Below are 18,412 nucleotides of genomic sequence, written 5' to 3' on the forward strand. Positions count from 1 at the left end.
TGGGACCTCAGCAGACACGGAAAGAATGTCCTGGCCTTCTGTTCCTTGAGCAAGCCAAACAGGCCTGTGCCCCCGAGTCTCCCAGAATCACTTTGGTTCCCTACTGAGAACAGTCACCAAGATGCAGACCTATCTTCTTCATGTCCTCATCCCATGCCAACACCAAACATTCAGATGTTTCCTCCTGACAGCATCCAACCTTTATGCAGATCAACCTAAGCCAGTAGAAGGCTTGTGGGTTTGTTGGTGTCATCACTTCCTCACACACTCTCTTCTGCCACTCCACCCCCATGCACAACCTGTATTTTCAAATCTAGAAGGGTCTCCACCCAAATCACTTAAAACCAAGGACACTCATGTTTTGACTGATGGATTTTATTGCAGAACTCTAGGTAGGAGCAAGGTGTGCTGAACAAAGGAGACTGTTCAGCACACTAGGGAATGGAGACACAGGTCAGATTTATGCCAGCTTGCAGCACTGACAGCTGGTGTCAAAGACAAGCCCAGCCGGGCAATACTGCTCGTATGTGATTCCATTTGCGCAGTTCACGAAGGCATTTCTGTTATTTGCCACAGGGTAGAGGCCATTGGCTTTGCCGGCACAGTATCCACTACCCACAGAGCTGCTACTCCCACTTCCACTTCCACTCCCACTTCCGGTACGACTGTTGGGCTCACTGGGCTGAGTGGAGGTGGTGCAACCTGAAACAGCATGAAGAGCGTACTAGTGGACCTGGCAGAAGCTCTCAGATTCACCTAGAGGTGAAGAACTAGCAGACCTGGGGTGAGGTCTGGAGGTGGAGTGCAGTTCGCTCTGGGTCCCTGTAACTGAGGAGCTCACAAGATAACTCCATCTTAGGAATTAGGAACAGCTATAATTTCAAGCCAGCCCAGTTTTAAATTTTAAAAGTTCTCTCTTATGATGTTAAAATCATTTTTAAAAAATTTTACTGAGCACCCAGTATATGCGAAATGCTTTTCTAGGATCTGGTTATAAGCGGTAAGCAAATAAGCTGTAAGAGAAAATCTGGACAAATTTTAGGGAATTGGTACTTCCTCTGAATTATAGATTAGAAATATTTCAGTACTGCTTAGGGTTTTTTGTTCAATCTCCCCAAGCAGGCTGAAGGAGACTTTTAATAAGGGGTTCATAGAAAAACAAATGCTTATATTGAAGGTCAGCCTAATTTCTTGAGGCTTTTCCACACCTTTAAGAATTAGTAGACCTGGAAAACCCACCCAGTAGGCCTGGTTTCTCATAAGAACATAAAATTCCTGATGTGGACATTCAAGGGTAAGGAAAGAATATAGCACTTCTCTCTCAGGCAGGCAAGAACAGTGAGGTAAAATGGGAAGAGACTCCTGGGGCAAAGGGGAAAGATGTTAGGCTGTCTTTTGAGTTGGAAAAGGAGCATTTATACACCATGGGCATCCCCCAGCTGTCACTTACTTGCACTCTTCAGGCCAAGAACATCCTTCAAGGTGTTGATCAGGGGGAACTTGCCCTGGTTACAGAATGTGCCTGTGAAGTCATCCATGTCAATGGCCCAGACCATGGCACCTCCAAAATTGTTCTGTTTAAGCCACTCAGCCTGTTTAAGGATAGAGGACACCAGCAGTCATTTTATTTCGGGGAACTCAGGGCTGAGCTCACAGCACATTGGAGGGGCTGACCTTACCTTGATATTAAAGCTCTTGACGTTGTCATAGCCAACCCACTTATTGCCCTCATAGGTGTAGGGCACGTACTGAGAGGCATCCCATGCCTGAGTGGCTCCATCTTTCAGGAAGGTGCAGATCTTTAAAAAGTCAAGAGATTCAAATCCTTTAAGTATGACTCCCCAAAAAGAGAAAACATACAATTTCCTCTTTGATTTTTTTTTTTCTGTCATGCCTGCAATAGGGGATTTCCTCAGATTTCTAATTATGGGTTTTTGTTTGCAGTAAATAAGATCAAGTTGTTTTTGAAATACTCAGATGTTATCCCTATTTTTAGTGCTTGATTTTGAGAACCCATGTTAGTATGGGAGATACAGTTATTTAATTCCCTTAAGTGCTAATATAAATGACCTTAAGTATGTAGTCTGTTGTTTGAAGGGATACTGCACACTACAAATGTTCTTCATACTGGATTAGCTAAATGAATAGGTTACTTAAACACCTGAAGCATTTGGAGTAACATCTCTGTTACAGTAGGTAAGTAGTGGACAAAATGAACATTCAAGCTTTACACAGATTCTAGCCCTAAGGCTACTGAGCAGCACAGGGCATGAAATTCACAGAATTTCAACTGTAAAGCCCAGGCTACCTACCTCATAGTAGGCCAGGAACCCAGCCTGCCTGGTGTAGGGCCCAGCAGGACCAGCACCAGAAGTGGGGGCACCAATGCCATTGTTGGAAGGGTTGCTTAGGATGTAGTCGTGTCCATAGGCAGGGAATCCAACGATGAGCTTCTCAGCTGGGGCCCCATTGTTCTTCCAGTAGTTCATGACATAATCCTGAAAATGTAGCAGGTGAGTTAGAGGCCCACCCAGCTGATGACCCATTGCTTAGTTATGCTAGTCCACTGTCCTAAAAGGTAAAATTGAATGATGCTAATAACAGATAGATTAGTTGGTATTTTTGGAAATATTTTGGTGAGGTTATAGTTAATGAAATATGATCAGCCACTTAAGAAGAGAGTTGCCCAAATGAGACTTTTGCAGAATTTATATTTCTTTTGTCTCTGAATCTCCATGTGATTTACAACATCTCTGGTCTGAACCTGCATCTGTGTGGGTACTCACCACATTGAGGTAAGCATTGTTGCCAGTGTCAGTTGGGTATTTGTAGAGGGGGCTGTTCTCTCCAGTGTAGCCCTCCCATGGGCCATAGAAGTCATAAGTCATGACATGGATGTAGTCTAGGTACCTGAGGTGGGATAAAGCGTTTAAAAGCATTTCCAATTGTTATTTCCCACACCTGTGCAGACAAAAGATACCACTTCCAATGCCTCTTAAACAAAGTCCCTGAGTGGCAAGACAGACTAAGGACAAGTCTGCTTTGCAAAACTGATACCTATAGGAGTTTGAGGATAAGGTGAGTCACTCACTGGGACAGCTGAGGAATCTCATAGCCAGACTGGATGTTGGAGATGCCAGCAGCTACTGCAGCAGTGACCAGCAGCCTGGGCTTGTTGGTTTGGATGGCCTCCTGCTCAAAAGCTTCACGCATTTCCTATAGAATAATCAAGTATAGTAGGACATCTATGAAACTGATTTCACCTCCTTAAATATTAATAAATATATGTTTGTATAATGCTTTTCTTTTTCAGAGTGCTTTCACTTATTTTATCTTTAGTTTCTGCATATCCCTATAAAGTCGACAGAATTGATGGTATTCATTTTATAGCTAATATGCATAGAAGTTAGACAATTTCACCAAAGTCTCACAGCAAGTTAGTATCCAGGTCATGACGAGAACCCAGGTTCCAGATGACCAGTCAGAGCTTTACTTATATCACTACACTTTGAAGTTATACTTGCTACAGTAACCTATATCCAGCTTTTAGCAATATAGAGATTTGCTTCCCTTTGTCCAGTAAATGAGCTACTTTATAGGACTGACATCCCATCAAATGAAATGCTGAATTGGCCAGTGAGGAAGGTGGTAACAGCCAGGTGATAGGTTCCCGTTCAATGCTAGAGGTTAATCCACTGTTATTTTGTGACTCTAATCTTACCCGGAGCACTGGATTCAGTTTTTTTTTTTTTTTTTTGCTGTACGCAGGCCTCTCACTGTTGTGGCCTCTCCCATTGCAGAGCACAGGCTCCGGATGCGCAGGCTCAACGGCCATGGCTCACGGGCTCAGCCACTCCACGGCATGTGGGATCTTCCCAGACCAGGGCACGAACCAGCGCCCCCTGCATCGGCAGGCGGACTCTCAACCACTGCGCCACCAGGGAATCCATGGATTTAGTTTTTATAACTGCATTATTAGGGTGTACCAGAGTGTGTTCCAGTGAAGAGTGGGTCTGAAAATTGTTGTATGGGTACTTGTTAAAGGAACTAGGTTATTTAACGGGAAGGAGAAAAATTATAGGCAAGATATAGCTGTCTTCAAATATCGAAGTAATATATTGCAAAAGGTGCAGCTTTATTCTATGTTACTTCAGTGGGCAGAGCTAGAACCACTAATTGGAAGTTATTAATTATGACTGGACGCATGTATTGACTAAGAATACAGATGTTCTTTTTGATCTCTAGAGCTGTTCAACAAGTAAGTAGGTTTATTTTTCAACCAGTGAATTACTTAATATTGAAACTATTGGAGGCTGCCTGACAATCTGGTATACCAGATGGTATAGGAAACAACCCTGTCTTGGGGGAGAGTAAATCTAAAAGCCATCCTTGGCTTTTCTCATTCCATTCATTTTTCCTTGGTGATCTCTTAGTTATCTACCTTTGCTGATGACGTCAATACAGTATATCAAATCAAGTCCTTTGTTCTGAACTCCAGCTTGGCATTCACCCAATATCTATTCATCCAGTGTCTATTAGGCAAAACTATAGGATGTCCTACAGATTCCTCTTACTCAGCATGTTCAAAGACAAATTAATGAACCCTTTTTCTTGCTCCAAATCTACCTTTTTTTCCTGTATTTACCATCTTAGTTAACAGGACCATAGTCAAACTAGTTCTCAAGGTCAGAAAACTGGAAGTTCTCTCTTTTTCCACTTCCAATTGATCTCCAAATCCTATTGATTCTACCCTCCTAATATCTCTTATATACTTCCTTTTTCTGTTCTCACTGTTAGGGTATTCGTTCAGACCCTCAGCATCTCTTGCTCGATTTATTGCAATAGCCTCCTAACTCTATCCCTGACTCCTTACCTTCTAATTCATCCGCCGTGGTTAAAGCCAGAGTGATCCTTCTAAAACATGAGCTTTGTCATATCTTTCCATTACTTAAAAATCCTTCAAAGTTGCCTTGAATGTAATGTCCAAATTACTTAACATAATATACAAATCCTACATGATCTGATTCTTGTCTCTGGTGCAGCCTCATAATCCATTACTCACATACCTGCTCACACATATCTACATGTCTTCATTTGTGCAATCCCATCGTCACTTAATTGGTTAACACCACTTTTAAGACTAAGCTCTTCTTGATCCTGCCCCAGAGCAGAATTAGGTACCTTCTCTCTGTGCTACTTTTGCACTCTGAATACCTCTATCATGACATTTACCTAAGTGTACTGTAATTGTTGGTTATTTTTCAGGCTTCCACCTAAGATGGTGTAGTTTTTAAAGCCAAGGATTGTGTCTTATTCTTATCTTTAGCCTGACACTTAATGCAGTGTCTGGGATGGTGTAAGTGCTTAGTGATAATAGGCAGTCTAGTATAAAGGTTAGAAGCAATGGGCTCTGTAGTCAGACTACTTGGGTAGTTATGACACCTATTAGTTGTGTGATATTAGGCAAGTTACTTAAACCCGCTATATATTAGCTTCCTCGTCTGTAAAATAGAGGTTATGGTACTTACAGTACCTATATCATAGAGTAGATATGAAGATGAAATGAGTTATGATTCTAAAAACAGCTTGTAGAATTGTGCCTGACACAGAGCACACATCATAATATTATTATTATTAAATGCTGTTGAATGTAGGCATGATATCTAAGAATCTTTGCAATGTAAAGTTTCCAAAATTCTAAATTCCAGTTTAGTTTCACTCTGGAACCACCAGGTTCTCCTTGAAAAGAACAGGCTTTGAATTTTCTTGGGCTAAACACTGCCACCTCCCTCCTCACCTGCACCAGGACAGTGAAGAGATGCTTGTCCTGAGAAGGGCTTCCACGAGAGCCAGGGTACTCCCAATCGAAGTCCAGCCCATCAAATCCATACTGACGCAGGAATTTGATGACTGAAGAAATGAAAGTCTTGCGATTCTCTGGAGTGGAAACCATGGCAGTGAAACTGAAGGAGATCCAAAGAAGGCAGGGTGAGGCCTTGGTAGTCCCAACACCTTGTAGCGAAGTCAAACTCCTATATTTCTGCCTCAGAGCTTTACACTAAGACCCACATCCCAGATAAAACTATGTTCCTGGCTTTCTCCTGTGCTTGCTTTGTAATCACTGCTCTGTCAGCCATGGTACCTCAGTGTTCTCTTTGTTTTGTTATCCACCCAACTCTGATCTTTCTCCCAAATTGTACCTGTTGCTTTGAACACCTGGCTACCTTGGCCCACTGTGTTGTCTCTCCAAATAGTCCCTGATGTTTGTATACCCTCAAAAAATTCTTCTTGTTTATTTGCATGACTTTCTCTTCCTTTCTCTCAGAAGGTAAATAGAAGTGCTACAACACTCTCCTCAGGGGTTGTACTTCAGAAACATTTTGAGAAGAGGTTGTTTTGAAATCTCAGCAACTAAGCTTCTGTGAATGTAGTCCCAGAATATCCAACTAAATGTAAATGTACAAAATAAATGGTGTTCTAATTAATACTGAGATTCTGGTGTAGTAATTTATTTAAGTAGCATATTTGTTTAATGTATATCCTTAATATCCTGTCTTAAGATGTGAAATCTGAAGGGACATAGGTCACATTGGGCTAACTTGTTTTCTGTAACAAATGAACACCAGGCTCTCTCGTAGAGGACTTACGGGGCAGTTCCAAAATTCCAACCTCCAATGGCCAGGAGAGTTTTCAGCTGGCTGTTCCTTTAAAGCAAAGGATAGAAAAGAAAAACTTCAAAATCTATGAGTCCCTCAATTTAAAATAACATTGCTTCGATATTGGGCCTGGTCAGAAACTTTGATGTTGCCTTGATAAAATATTCTGTATAATAATTTTCCTTCACTACTGAACACTTTATAAAAATTATTTGTGTTATCATTATGAATGCACTCAGAGTTCTTTAGAAAAATCTAAATTAAGCAACCGGGTTTTTTAAAAATTGGAATGTATTGGCAATTCTTACATTCTACTCTATCAGATGAAATGGTAAATATTGCTTGAACATAATTACTTTCTCAGACTTTATGATAATGAATATAAATCAGTTGGCTTAAAATCATACACATTTTCTGGAATAGTGGTTCTCAAACATCAGTTTATATAAGAATGAAGTACAAGGACCAGAGTTGGAGGACAACATTAAAATTCCAGGTTTTTAACCCCTTTCTCAGAGATTGTGATTCAGTTGGATTAGGGATTGAGATTTTTATCAAGTGACTCATGTGATTTTGTTGCATGGTCAATGGATCACACTTTGAGAAATACCACTCTGAAGTGGTTTATTTCTTCTTAGGTATCATAACTCAAGTTCTAGTGGCTGCATTCAAGATACTGCCACTACTGAAGGTAGCAATGGCCTGTAGCCTTACTTCTCCTGGATGTAACTAACTGAACAAATTAGAAATTAAAAGATACCAGGGTTTTTGTTTGTTTTGTTTCATTTTTACACAGAACAGAACTCTATTAAAATACAGCAAACTCTTCTGATTTCTTGGGCTCTGTTATGTCTAATCTTCGGTACCTCTGCCTCCTGTTCTCTGATGCAAGTAGCTAAGATGGTTTGCAGTTTCCTGAGTCATAAAAAAGATAATTACAGTGAAAGGAAGATACAGAACTATTTTTTAATACTAGCTAGAGCAGGCAACGTGCTACGTTACCTATATCCTCGATACTTAAAGCGTAGCTCCTGGACCAGAAGCATCAGCATCATAGGGAAGCTTGTTAGAAATAACAGAGTCTTGGTTCCCACCTCAGACTCACTGAACCTGAACTGCAGAGATACCAACTTAGATATCTTCCCGTTCTCTTACTTGTTTTTCAGGCTATTGAAAGATTGGTAGAGAGTCACATCATTCCATTCAATGGTGGCGATCTCGTTGTTTCTCATCCCAGCAAAGGCATAAATCAGGTGAGTACAGAGGCAGGGGTCGATGTCGTCAGGCTTGAAACTTCCCAGGCCTGGTCGGTACTGGGACCAGTTGGTGAAGTAGCACATCAGCTGGTAGGCAGAACCTGAGAGTAATAAGAAGTAAGAAAAATGGCCTGACTTAGGTGCCACTGAAATGTGCTGTAAGTTTTAGCCCTGCTTCTGTTTCCCTCCCTTTGCCTCAGATACCTGATCTCTGTGTAAGGGTGGTTAATAGGAACAATCTTGCAAATGATTTCAAAGCTTCTAACTTGGGAACTAGTCACTGACTTTCAAGTTGGTTATTTTTAACTTTGACAGATTCACTTTGGGATCTTGGTGAAGCCTAGGAACCACTGAAGAAAAAATGCCCAGTAGTCCTATGAAGCCCAGTGAATACCAACTTACAACTCTCAGGTGGTCATGCTGAAGAGAATAACAGTGGCAGCCAATACAAAATAACAGTTTCTCCCAACATCAAATCCATCTGTCTGTAAAGAAGACAGTAGCTTTCTTTCCTAGCATAGCTTATCTATCTCTTGATATGCTTTTATTTTTATTTATTTATTTTTTGGGTGGTACGCGGACCTCTCACAGTTGTGGCCTCTTCCGTTGCAGAGCACAGGCTCCAGACGCGCAGGCTCAGTGGCCATGGCTCACGGGCCTAACCGCTCCGCAGCATGTGGGATCTTCCCGGACCGGGGCACAAACCCATGTCCCCTGCATCGGCAGGCGGACTCTCAACCACTGCGCCACCAGGGAAGCCCTTGATATGCTTTTTAAAAAGTAATATTAGAATATAAAAAAATCACATTTAATACATTATGCAGACAATTGCATTATGAGTAATTTATAAAGATTTTAGGTTTATTGTAGGAAAAAATTATGTCAAGAATATAATACAGAGTCCATGACTTACCTAGCTGAGCATTCAGCAGAAGGGCCAGACCTAGAGAGAAAGAAAACACATGTATTCTGAACCAATTGTCTATATCTTGTAGAATATAATTCTGAGGCCTTCGGTACCATCCTATGGGTCATAGGTTTTTATAGCCCAAGTGGCACTTAGGGGTTATGCCAAAGAGTAGGCTTTTCAGTGAAGGCACCAATAAATCTGTACTTCCCTTCTCTTAGTCAAAAATGAGCATGGCTCTCTCTTCTTCCTTCTTCCATGTCAGTAACAAATGTTACGGAAGACAGAGTTGGAAGTCTACTACCTATGGGAGATCTATGTACTGAAACTACCCAAAATTTACTCTACTCAATGACTACACACCCATCCATGCTTCACCACCCTTAACTGGGATGAATACAGCTTCACACACAAAGCATCCTCTAAATCAGTGAATTCAGTATCTCTTGGGGCCTTCAAGTTTTTTTATACCAACTTTAAGAGCTCTTACGGTAGAAGAGAACTAGAAACTGTTAGGCAAGGCTCCAGATGCTGTTCCCTGGCTTCTACCAGGACACTTTTGACCTAATTGCTTTATAAATTGAGCTAGAGGTTTCATTTGGAAAAGGTTCTGAAGCTATAAAAAGTTTGTAAATCTCAGCTCTAGAGCAACTAATAAGCTATGGATATAAATTGGCTCTAAACAATGTACTGAATCAACCCTTTTAAATGATTGAATTATAACTGATATTTTTATAATACATCAGCAACTCAGTAAGGGATTAAAGACAGTAAGGGATTAAAGAGAAATAAGGGATTAAAGACAGTAAGGGATTAGTAAGACAGTAAGGGATTAAAGAGAAATTAAAGAGTAAGACAGAAATTAAAGAGTAAGACAGTAAGGGATTAAAGAGAAATAATTCTGAAAACAGTAGATCAAAGATAACTTGCATAACTCTGTCTCAGTTCTCACTGATTTTCATCTCTGAAAAAGATAGACCAAAAACACAAACATGTAAATTAAAATAAAATCAATTAAAATGAGGTGGTGCAGGAAGATGAATAGAGAAATGGGAACAACCCAACAAGGAATGGGAGTGTAAGACAAGCATTGGAAGAAAACTAGCCTTTCTTTTAGTACCATGCTTGTGGCATCAACAAAGGTAGAAATGCTGCCAGAGTCAATTGAGATTAAAAGAATCAGAAGTAGACTCATTTGTGTATGTCTGGATTCTCTTGGAAATTTGAAATAATGAAAGAACAATAGAAAAGCATAGAGGTGTGTGTGAAGACTATTTCATGCCTGTCAGATGCAGAGAGAAAAATAAATCAGGTAAGAACAAGGCTTTATCTCCAATTACAGACTCACCTGTGAGAATAAGCTTTGCCATGGTTGCCATTGGCTCTGGTCTAGCAGAGCCTGGATTTTCTTTTTATACCATCTGAGTACCAGGTTATCACAAAGGATATCTTCCAAGTGGAGAGCATTTAACCCAAATGTGTATATAGCTAATCAGTAAGTCAACAGATCTCCTCCCCTACAAACACCACTTTGTGTACCTCCAACCTGCACTCCCCTCACCACCACCTTCTCTGCTCAATAAGGACAAAATGTCATGGCTCCTAACAGGGTGGTAGAGACCATCACCATGAAAAGCACCGGCTTATTAGCTTTTTTGGCAGTTCTCAGGGCTGATAAGCATCTGTTTAAACATTGTGGTTTTCATGAGGTGGACATTTTGTGCCTGGCATCAAAGCATGTTTTTATTGGAAAATAAACAGTAAAAACCCTTGGCAGGTATTAGCTGTTCTTAAAACTTTTCTTAACCCTCAGAATGGGAGAAAATATTTGCAAATGAAGCAACTGACAAAGGATTAATCTCCAAAATCTACAAGCAGATCATGCAGCTCAATAACAAAAAAACAAACAACCCAATCCAAAAATGGGCAGAAGACCTAAATAGACATTTCTCCAAAGAAGATATACAGATTGCCAACAAACACATGAAAGAATGCTCAACATCATTAAGCATTAGAGAAAAACAAATCAAAACTACAATGAGATATCATCTCACACCAGTCAGAATGGCCATCATAAAAAATTTGCGAACAATAAATGCTGGAGACGGTGTGGAGAAAAGGGAACCCTCTTGCACTGTTTGTGGGAATGTAAATTCGTACAGCCACTATGGAGAAGAGTATGGAGGTTACTTAAAAAGCTAAAAATAGAACTACCATATGACCCAGAAAACCCACTACTGGGCATATACCCTAAGAAAACTATAATTCAAAAAGAGTCATGTACCACAATGTTCATTGCAACACTATTTACAGTAGCCAGGACATGGAAGCAACCTAAGTGTTCATCATTGGATGAATGGATAAAGATGTGACACATATATACAATGGAATATTACTCAGCCATAAAAAGAAATGAAATTGAGTTATTTGTAGTGAGGTGGATGGACCTAGAGTCTGTCATACAGAGTGAAGTAAGTCAGAAAGAGAAAAACAAATACCATATACTAACATGTATATATGGAATAAAAATAAATGGTTCTGATGAACCTAGGGCCAGGACAGGAGTAAAGATGCAGACGTAGAGAATGGACTTAAGGACATGGGAAGGGGGAAGGGTAAGCTGGGATGAAGTGAGAGAGTAGCACTGACACATATACACTATCAAATATAAAATAGATAGCTAGTTGGAAGCAGCTGCATAACACAGGGAGATCAGCTCGGTGCTTTGTGACCACCTAGAGTGGTGGGATAGGGAGGATGGGGGGGAGACTCAAGAGCAAGGGGATATGGAGATATATGTATACATGTAACTGATTCACTTTGTTATGCAGCAGAAACTAACACAGCATTGTAAAGCAGTCATACTCCAATAAGGATGTTAAAAATTTTTTTTAAATAAAAAAGAATCACAGATTACCATAACAAATATGATAACAATGAAAAAGTTTGAATATTGGGAGAATTTTTAAAATGTAAGACAGAGACCCAATGTAAAAGAATGTTATTGGAAAAATGGTTCCGACAGACTTGTTCAACAGACTTGCCATAAACTTTCAATTTGTAAAAAACGCAGTATCTGCAAAGTGAAATAAAACAAAGTGCAATAAAATGAGGTATAAGTCTTCTGTGGCCTCATTTTCCTTTTAAATGTAGTGTATATATATCCCCAATTCCCTGGGTCTGAGAGGGGGGCTTTAATGGCTCCTATTGCCTCATAGCATCTTTTCTTCTTCACCTGTCAGCAAGACTCCACAATCTGGCCTGAACTCACATTTCTAGCCTTGCCTACTGCTTGCCCCTCAGTATACACCTTGGGTATTAAATTATACTATTCCCCATTATGAGATCCAAACCAGTCTCACCTCTATGCTTTTTCTGAAGCCATTCTCTCTATCTAGAATTTAGAATATATTCCTCCTGTATCCATTGCCATCATTAAAGGCACAGCTCAAATGATTTCTGCCATGATACCTTCCCCAATCATCACAGCTGGAAGTGAGCATCTTTGCTCCCTGGCATTTTTTATTTTATTTTATTTTTTTGTGGTACGCGGGCCTCTCACCGTTGTGGCCTCTCCCGTTGCAGAGCACAGGCTCCGGACGCACAGGCTCAGTGGCCATGGCTCACGGGCCTAGCTTCTCCGCGGCATGTGGGATCTTCCCTGACCAGGGCACGAACCCGTGTCCCCTGCATCGGCAGGCGAACTCTCAACCACTGCGCCACCAGGGAAACCCGCTCCCTGACATTTTATTTGCACCTTTCAGATAATTCATTGCTTATTTTATGGACCATTTGGGAAGAAGTGTGGAACTAGTAGAAGGGCCACACAGATTGAGGTTCGAGTGCTTTCTACCACTGCTCAGATGTTGGAAATTTGGAAAATTCCTTCAGATTCCTAGTTTGTAAAAGTGGGACATAAATGCTTACTTTTCAAAGCCGTTCTCAGCATTAAACAAAATATATGTAAAAAATCAAGTGCACGATGAGCACTCCACAAATGATAATTGTCATTATAGAATATTGCACATGTGCCTTATCTTCCTTGCTTGAGTTAATGCTCCTTAAGAACACCAACCAAACCATTGTTGCTTCCCATATCACACCTAAAATCTACTTCCTATGCAAAATAGGCCACATGGATAAACACTCACTGAATACCAAAGGAATTAATTTTAGTAAGAGTAACTATTATGCATATTTTATATACAAGAACTGGTTGGCCCAAGGGCAGACTTTTGGGCAGGGATGTTCTGATCTCTTTCAAATCACATGCTGTAGAAGGCTGTCCAGACATACCACCTGCCTTAGTACAAGCACTAGGAAGTGCAGGATGGATTTTAGCTGAGCCTTTTTGCAGTCTGAGAAGGGTTCCTGTAAAACTCATAGCCATAAGAGTGAGGCACTGAGGTAGTGTGCACACCAGGTACACCTGGATGAAAGGCAAGTATGGTTTCTCTCATCTTGTACTCCAGCCCTCCCAGATCATCATTAGTTCCTACTATGTCTCCCGAGCTATGTTTTGGAATGCTCAAAGCATTCTTCTCCCTTAAAAGTAAAACAGGTGAGCTAGGGAGTTCTAGCAGTGTAGCATATGAAGCATTTTGCTGGTGCCTGTGGGTCTGGACTCAGTCCTATCTCTGATTTATTTTGGGTTTCCAATCTGTAGAATGGCATTGAGGTCCTGACCCTGTTCTTACTACCAGATCTTAAGTCTCTCAGGTGAGTTTAAGAAAGCTCACAACCATCTGTGCTAGTTCAGCTGGTTTGTTTGAAAGTCTCCCAACTCTACTGTGGGCTCCTGGAAAGCCCTATAGGGCTATTAATATTCCTTTTTTCTGGCCTCTTTTTCAACAGTAAGGACAGACCCCAGCCTATGATTCTAGAGCAGCGGTATGCTGCCCACACCTCTCAAAGGACAGTAAGAACTGGGATTACAGCAGTGATGGGGACAGGGTGAGGGAGGAGGGTGAGACTGGACTTGGAACTAATAAGCTGAGGGGCTTGGGAAAGTCACTTAATCTCTCTGGCTTCCTATCTCATGTATTAGTAGGAAACGATTTCCAGAAACAGATTAACATGCTATTACTCTCTCTTTCCCCTGTGCCTTCACACCTGATGCTAGAATATCTAACAACACTTTTGAATAGAATAAATGTCCAGATTCTCAAATTTCCTATGTACTCTCTGCTAGAATTCGTCTGCCTGAAAACTAGTCTACAGTCTGAAGATTTTCCTCCTTGCTTCACTTTTCACAATTGTTATTTCTTCAATGGGGAGAGAAAACAATATAAATCAGGCAGGTCAAAAAAGATTGTAGATTTAGCTCTTTCTCTTCAATGAGGCAGCCAATAAGAAGATGTAGAGATACAGATCTTTGTGAGACCCTGATGGGGTCTTTGCTCTTGAGGTTGAGCCCAGTGACCATGTCAAAGATGTCAAAGGAATGTCAAAGGCAAAATTCAGGACAAGGAGGGCATCCCACCTAGCCAGCACCTTCCGATTTTCATGGGTAAGCAGCTGGAGGGTGGCTATACTCACTCAGACTATAACATCCAGGAAAAATCCACCCTGAACTTGGTGCTGCACCTACCAGGTGGCATTACTGAGGCTTCCTCCCACAAGCTAGACCAGAAATACAACTTTGACGAGATAAGCTCTGCCAAGAGTTTCCCTCACCTGCACCCCTATGCTGTCAAATGTTACAAGCCACACCAACAACATGCACCCGAAGAAGAAGGTCAAATATAGTCCCTCCTGCTCTTCAGGGTCATACCCCCATGGTCCTGGGAGTGTCAATAAAGTTTCCCTTTAGTTGACTGGAGCAGTGAAAAAAAAAAAAAAGATTGTAGATTTAAACCTAAATATACTAGTAATTACAGTAAATGTAAATGGGCTAAATACTCTAGGCATAAGTCAAAGATTGGCAATTTATTTTCTTGTTTAAATACTGCTTAAGTGTATGCTGCTTACAAGATACATACCACAAAGCTACAGCAAGATTGAAGTAAAAGGTTGGGAAAAATATACCATGTAAACACTAGCCAAAAGAAAGTTGATGTAGCTATACTGATATTAGACAAAGCAGGTTTTAAGATAAGAAGTATTCCTTGAGATAAAGAAGGGCATTTTGTAATAATAAGGGGTTGATCCAACAAGAATATATCAAAATTCAGTCTCTATAATATGTACATTGACAAAACCAAAAGGAGAAACAGACAACTTCAAAATCACAGAGGGAGATTTTAAAGTACCTCTCCACAGCAAGAAGAAAAAGAAAAGTCAGTGTCTAGATCTGAGAAGATGATTAATAAATTTGACCTAATTGACATGCATAAAATACTGTATCCACAGTTGCACAATCATTCTTTTCAAGTGCACAAGAAGGATTGAGGAGGGTAGGGGCCCTTGTTTCCAGAGAGTTCCCATCACTTAAAGCACACACAAAGAAGAAATACTCTGATAAAGAGGCAGAATCTAACAGGTAGTACTCATAGATGTATACACAGAAATCTGAGAGTGTTGCCATAGTAATGAGCATATGGGAAACCAGGGTAGTGGTATTAAAAGAAGGCATTCTTCCAGTAAAATGTGAGTCACAAGTTGGAAGAAATAAAGGGAGGAGGTACAGTTCCCATCCCTTATAACCTTGTGGACAGATACCGTACTTACAGTAAAAAACCATGGGAATGCACCTGCATTGAACTATTTATTCATTAATGTTCATTTATTTATTTAATAATGACCTAGTGGGGCTTCCCTGGTGGCGCAGTGGTTGAGAGTCCGCCTGCCGATGCAGGGGACACGGGTTCTTGCCCCGGTCTGGGAGGATCCCGCGTGCGTCTGTGCCCGTGAGCCATGGCCGCTGAGCCTGCGCGTCCGGAGCCTGTGCTCCGCAACGGGAGAGGCCACAACAGTGAGAGTCCTGCATACCGCAAAAAAAATACAAATAAACTACAGGGACCCTCCCACACCCACCGTCCCAATCTCCTGCCCTTTCTGTAATGCTGCCCAGAGGAAACATGGCACAGATAGGTAAATAAGTGGAAAATTATGATCTGGTGAATTAAGTGCTACAGGACAAGTTGGTCCAGAGTAACCACTAGAGCCAAGCAAAAAGGAGTTCAGCTTGAGGAGCGGGCAGCTATGCACCTGGGGTTAAAGATTCCAAAGAAAATGGTCAGAGGTAAGTGGAAGGACTCAAAAAATGTATTTGGAAAAGATCATATTGAGAATATCCTGCATTTAGTATTGAGATACAATAAAGACAATGGAGAGACAGGGGACAAGGGAAGCCTAGCAATGTGATAATGCAAAAATTCACCACTAAAAAAAATAAAATAGCTCTGATCTGCTGATGATATGTGTCTGAGAAAGTGAAAAAAGTGAAGTACAAAAGAGTCTGCTTCTGACATTGTGCTGAAATAGGAAGTTTTATTATATCAAGTAAAAGTTTATACACTATGTTTGGTTGTACATTATATAAAATAAACAGGAAGGTAGCCTCATAAAAAAAAAGTATGCTTCTGTACATATCAAAGATAAGAAACCGATTATGATGGATTGTTCTGGAAAATGGGACTACAGAACATGTGTGGACCATTGTAAAAACAGTCACTCGGCTTTTTAGCTCTTTGCTTCAGGAGATAGAGATACGTACCCCACCCTTTGAATCTGAGCTGGCCTTGTTATTTGCTTTGATAGAAAGCAGCAAGAGGGATGACATTGTGTGAGTTCCTGGTCTAGTATTGAAGAGGCTGTGCGGCTTTTGCTCTCACAGTCTTAGAGTGCTGAGACTGCCATCTGAGCAGAGTGAGCCTGAGGGAGGATGAGAAGCATGTGGCCAGTCACCCTAATGGCCCTAGCTGAGAGCCAGGCAACCCCAGGAGCAGTGTCAGCCAGTTGACTGCCAGCTGACCATAGAGGCATGCTTCAGGCCAACCAAGACCAGTAGAAGGAGTGCCCAGCTCACCCTAGCCCAAATTGCTGATCTACAGAATTGCAAACTAAATTTATTGTTGCTGGTTTTTTTTAATTTAAATTTTTAAAATTGTGATAGAAAACACATGCTGTAATATTTATCTTCTTAACCATTTTTAAGGGTCCAGTTCAGTAGTGTTTACTATAATCACATGGCTGTGTAACAGCTCTCTAGAACTTTTTCATCATCCTAAGCTGAAACTCTATACCTGCTGAACAACAACTCCCCATTTCCCAGTAAGCACCGTCTACTTTCTGTATCCATGCTTGTGACTACTCTAGATACCTCCTGTAAGTAGAATCATATAGTATTTGTCATGTTGTGATGGGTTTATTTCACTCAGCAAAGTTCATCCATGGCATAGCATGTAAAATTGTCACTATTATAAGCCACTGTATTTGGGGGAGGTTTATTATGCAGCAAAAGTTAATTGATATAAAAAGGGTAGTCTCAAAGGGTCTGATTCATTAAGTCTGGGGTGAAGACTTGAAATCTAGTGAAAATATTAGATATTAACTGGAGGAAATAGCAAGAGAAAAGATTTTGGAGCCAAACCACAAGCCACACAAGAGCCTTAGGGACCAAGGTAAGTCCTGTGAGACTTATCCTCTAGGCCAGTGTTCCCTAAACTGCCCTTCAGAGTTATGTCAATGAGTGCTGTGTTCATGATAAAAGGAGTTCTTTGGTTGAAGGTGTTGGGAAAATGCTGCATCTGAGAAGCATCTCTTGGAAAATCACAATTCTCATGGTATTGAAAGCCCCAAGAAGTCCTCTATGCTTAACCTGGCATTTCCCAAATACGTTTAATTCATGAATTTTTTTTCCCAAGTTTTCCACATTACTGTCCTACAGAACACACCAAGAAGGGGATACAGTAGACAGTGTTTCCCAAATTATTAAATATGAAATCTTTTTGTCATGCATACTTGATATTTATAGTTTATATATAGTTTTATATGGTATATAGTTTAAGTAACACTGCAGCTGTGTTAAGTAGAAATAGATACCTCTAAAATTTTTAACAGCTACATTTAGAAAACCGGTGACGTTAATTTAATAATATTTTATTTAATCTAATTTATCTATGATAACATTTCATCATGTGACTACTCATTTATACAATTAATATAAAAGTTATTGAGATATTTTACTTTTTTTCCCTTTAGTGAGTCATCAAAAGCTGGTGTGTATCTCATACTTAAATATGCATTTCAGTTTGGATGAGCCATGTTTCAAGTGCTCAGTAGCTGCCTGTGACTAGTGGCTACTGTTTTGGACAGCCCAGCTCCAGAGAGCCCAGCAGAGAACTCAGATTTGGCTCTTATGTTATAGGCTCCCCAGAGTTTTGCTTTGATTGACATGCATTTTGGACTTAGGACCTCCCTTTCTTTTGAGGGATGCTATAGGGAACATCCATTTATAAAATATGCCTTGTGTGTACTGGGAGGATGTTCATCCTCACATTATACAGTGTTCTCTTTAGGAAAATCCTGGGGAGAAGTCTATTTCTCTTCTTAGAATCTAAACTAGTTGGATCTGTCTTGTTGGTTTGCTCTGATCTTCTGGATATATTGTGTAACTAATTTCTTTTCCTATTTTTTACTGGCTACCTGAA

The 18,412-nt window shown here is 40.5% G+C and overlaps 1 protein-coding gene across 1 annotated transcript; it reads right to left on the minus strand.

The window, feature by feature from the left end:
- Positions 1 to 359: 359 nt before the first annotated feature.
- Positions 360 to 10,248, minus strand: LOC309957288 (acidic mammalian chitinase-like). The gene is made up of 11 exons (XM_082832467.1): positions 10,168 to 10,248; positions 8,826 to 8,855; positions 7,812 to 8,013; positions 6,648 to 6,704; positions 5,798 to 5,963; positions 3,092 to 3,216; positions 2,787 to 2,910; positions 2,313 to 2,498; positions 1,680 to 1,799; positions 1,451 to 1,592; positions 360 to 702 (listed from the first exon to the last, which is right to left on the minus strand). The coding sequence occupies exons 1-11, from the start codon at positions 10,196 to 10,198 to the stop codon at positions 461 to 463; spliced, it is 1,425 nt and encodes a 474-aa protein (XP_082688593.1). The 5' UTR covers positions 10,199 to 10,248; the 3' UTR covers positions 360 to 460.
- Between the last annotated feature and the right edge of the window lie 8,164 nt (positions 10,249 to 18,412).

This window comes from Leucopleurus acutus (assembly GCF_964270905.1).
Source record: "Leucopleurus acutus genome assembly, chromosome: 2".
NCBI classification, from domain to species: Eukaryota; Metazoa; Chordata; class Mammalia; order Artiodactyla; family Delphinidae; genus Leucopleurus; species Leucopleurus acutus.

What these genes read in the sequence shown, in the direction of transcription:
- LOC309957288 (XM_082832467.1), bottom strand. Translation starts at nt 10,198, where the DNA reads ATGGCAACCATGGCAAAGCTTATTCTCACAG. An exon ending in TTCAATAGCCTGAAAAACAA is followed by an intron (nt 6,705 to 7,811) that starts GTAAGAGAACGG and finishes TTTGCTTTAAAG; the next exon opens with GAACAGCCAGCTGAAAACTC. An exon ending in TCTTGGCCTGAAGAGTGCAA is followed by an intron (nt 703 to 1,450) that starts GTAAGTGACAGC and finishes ATGCTGTTTCAG; the next exon opens with GTTGCACCACCTCCACTCAG.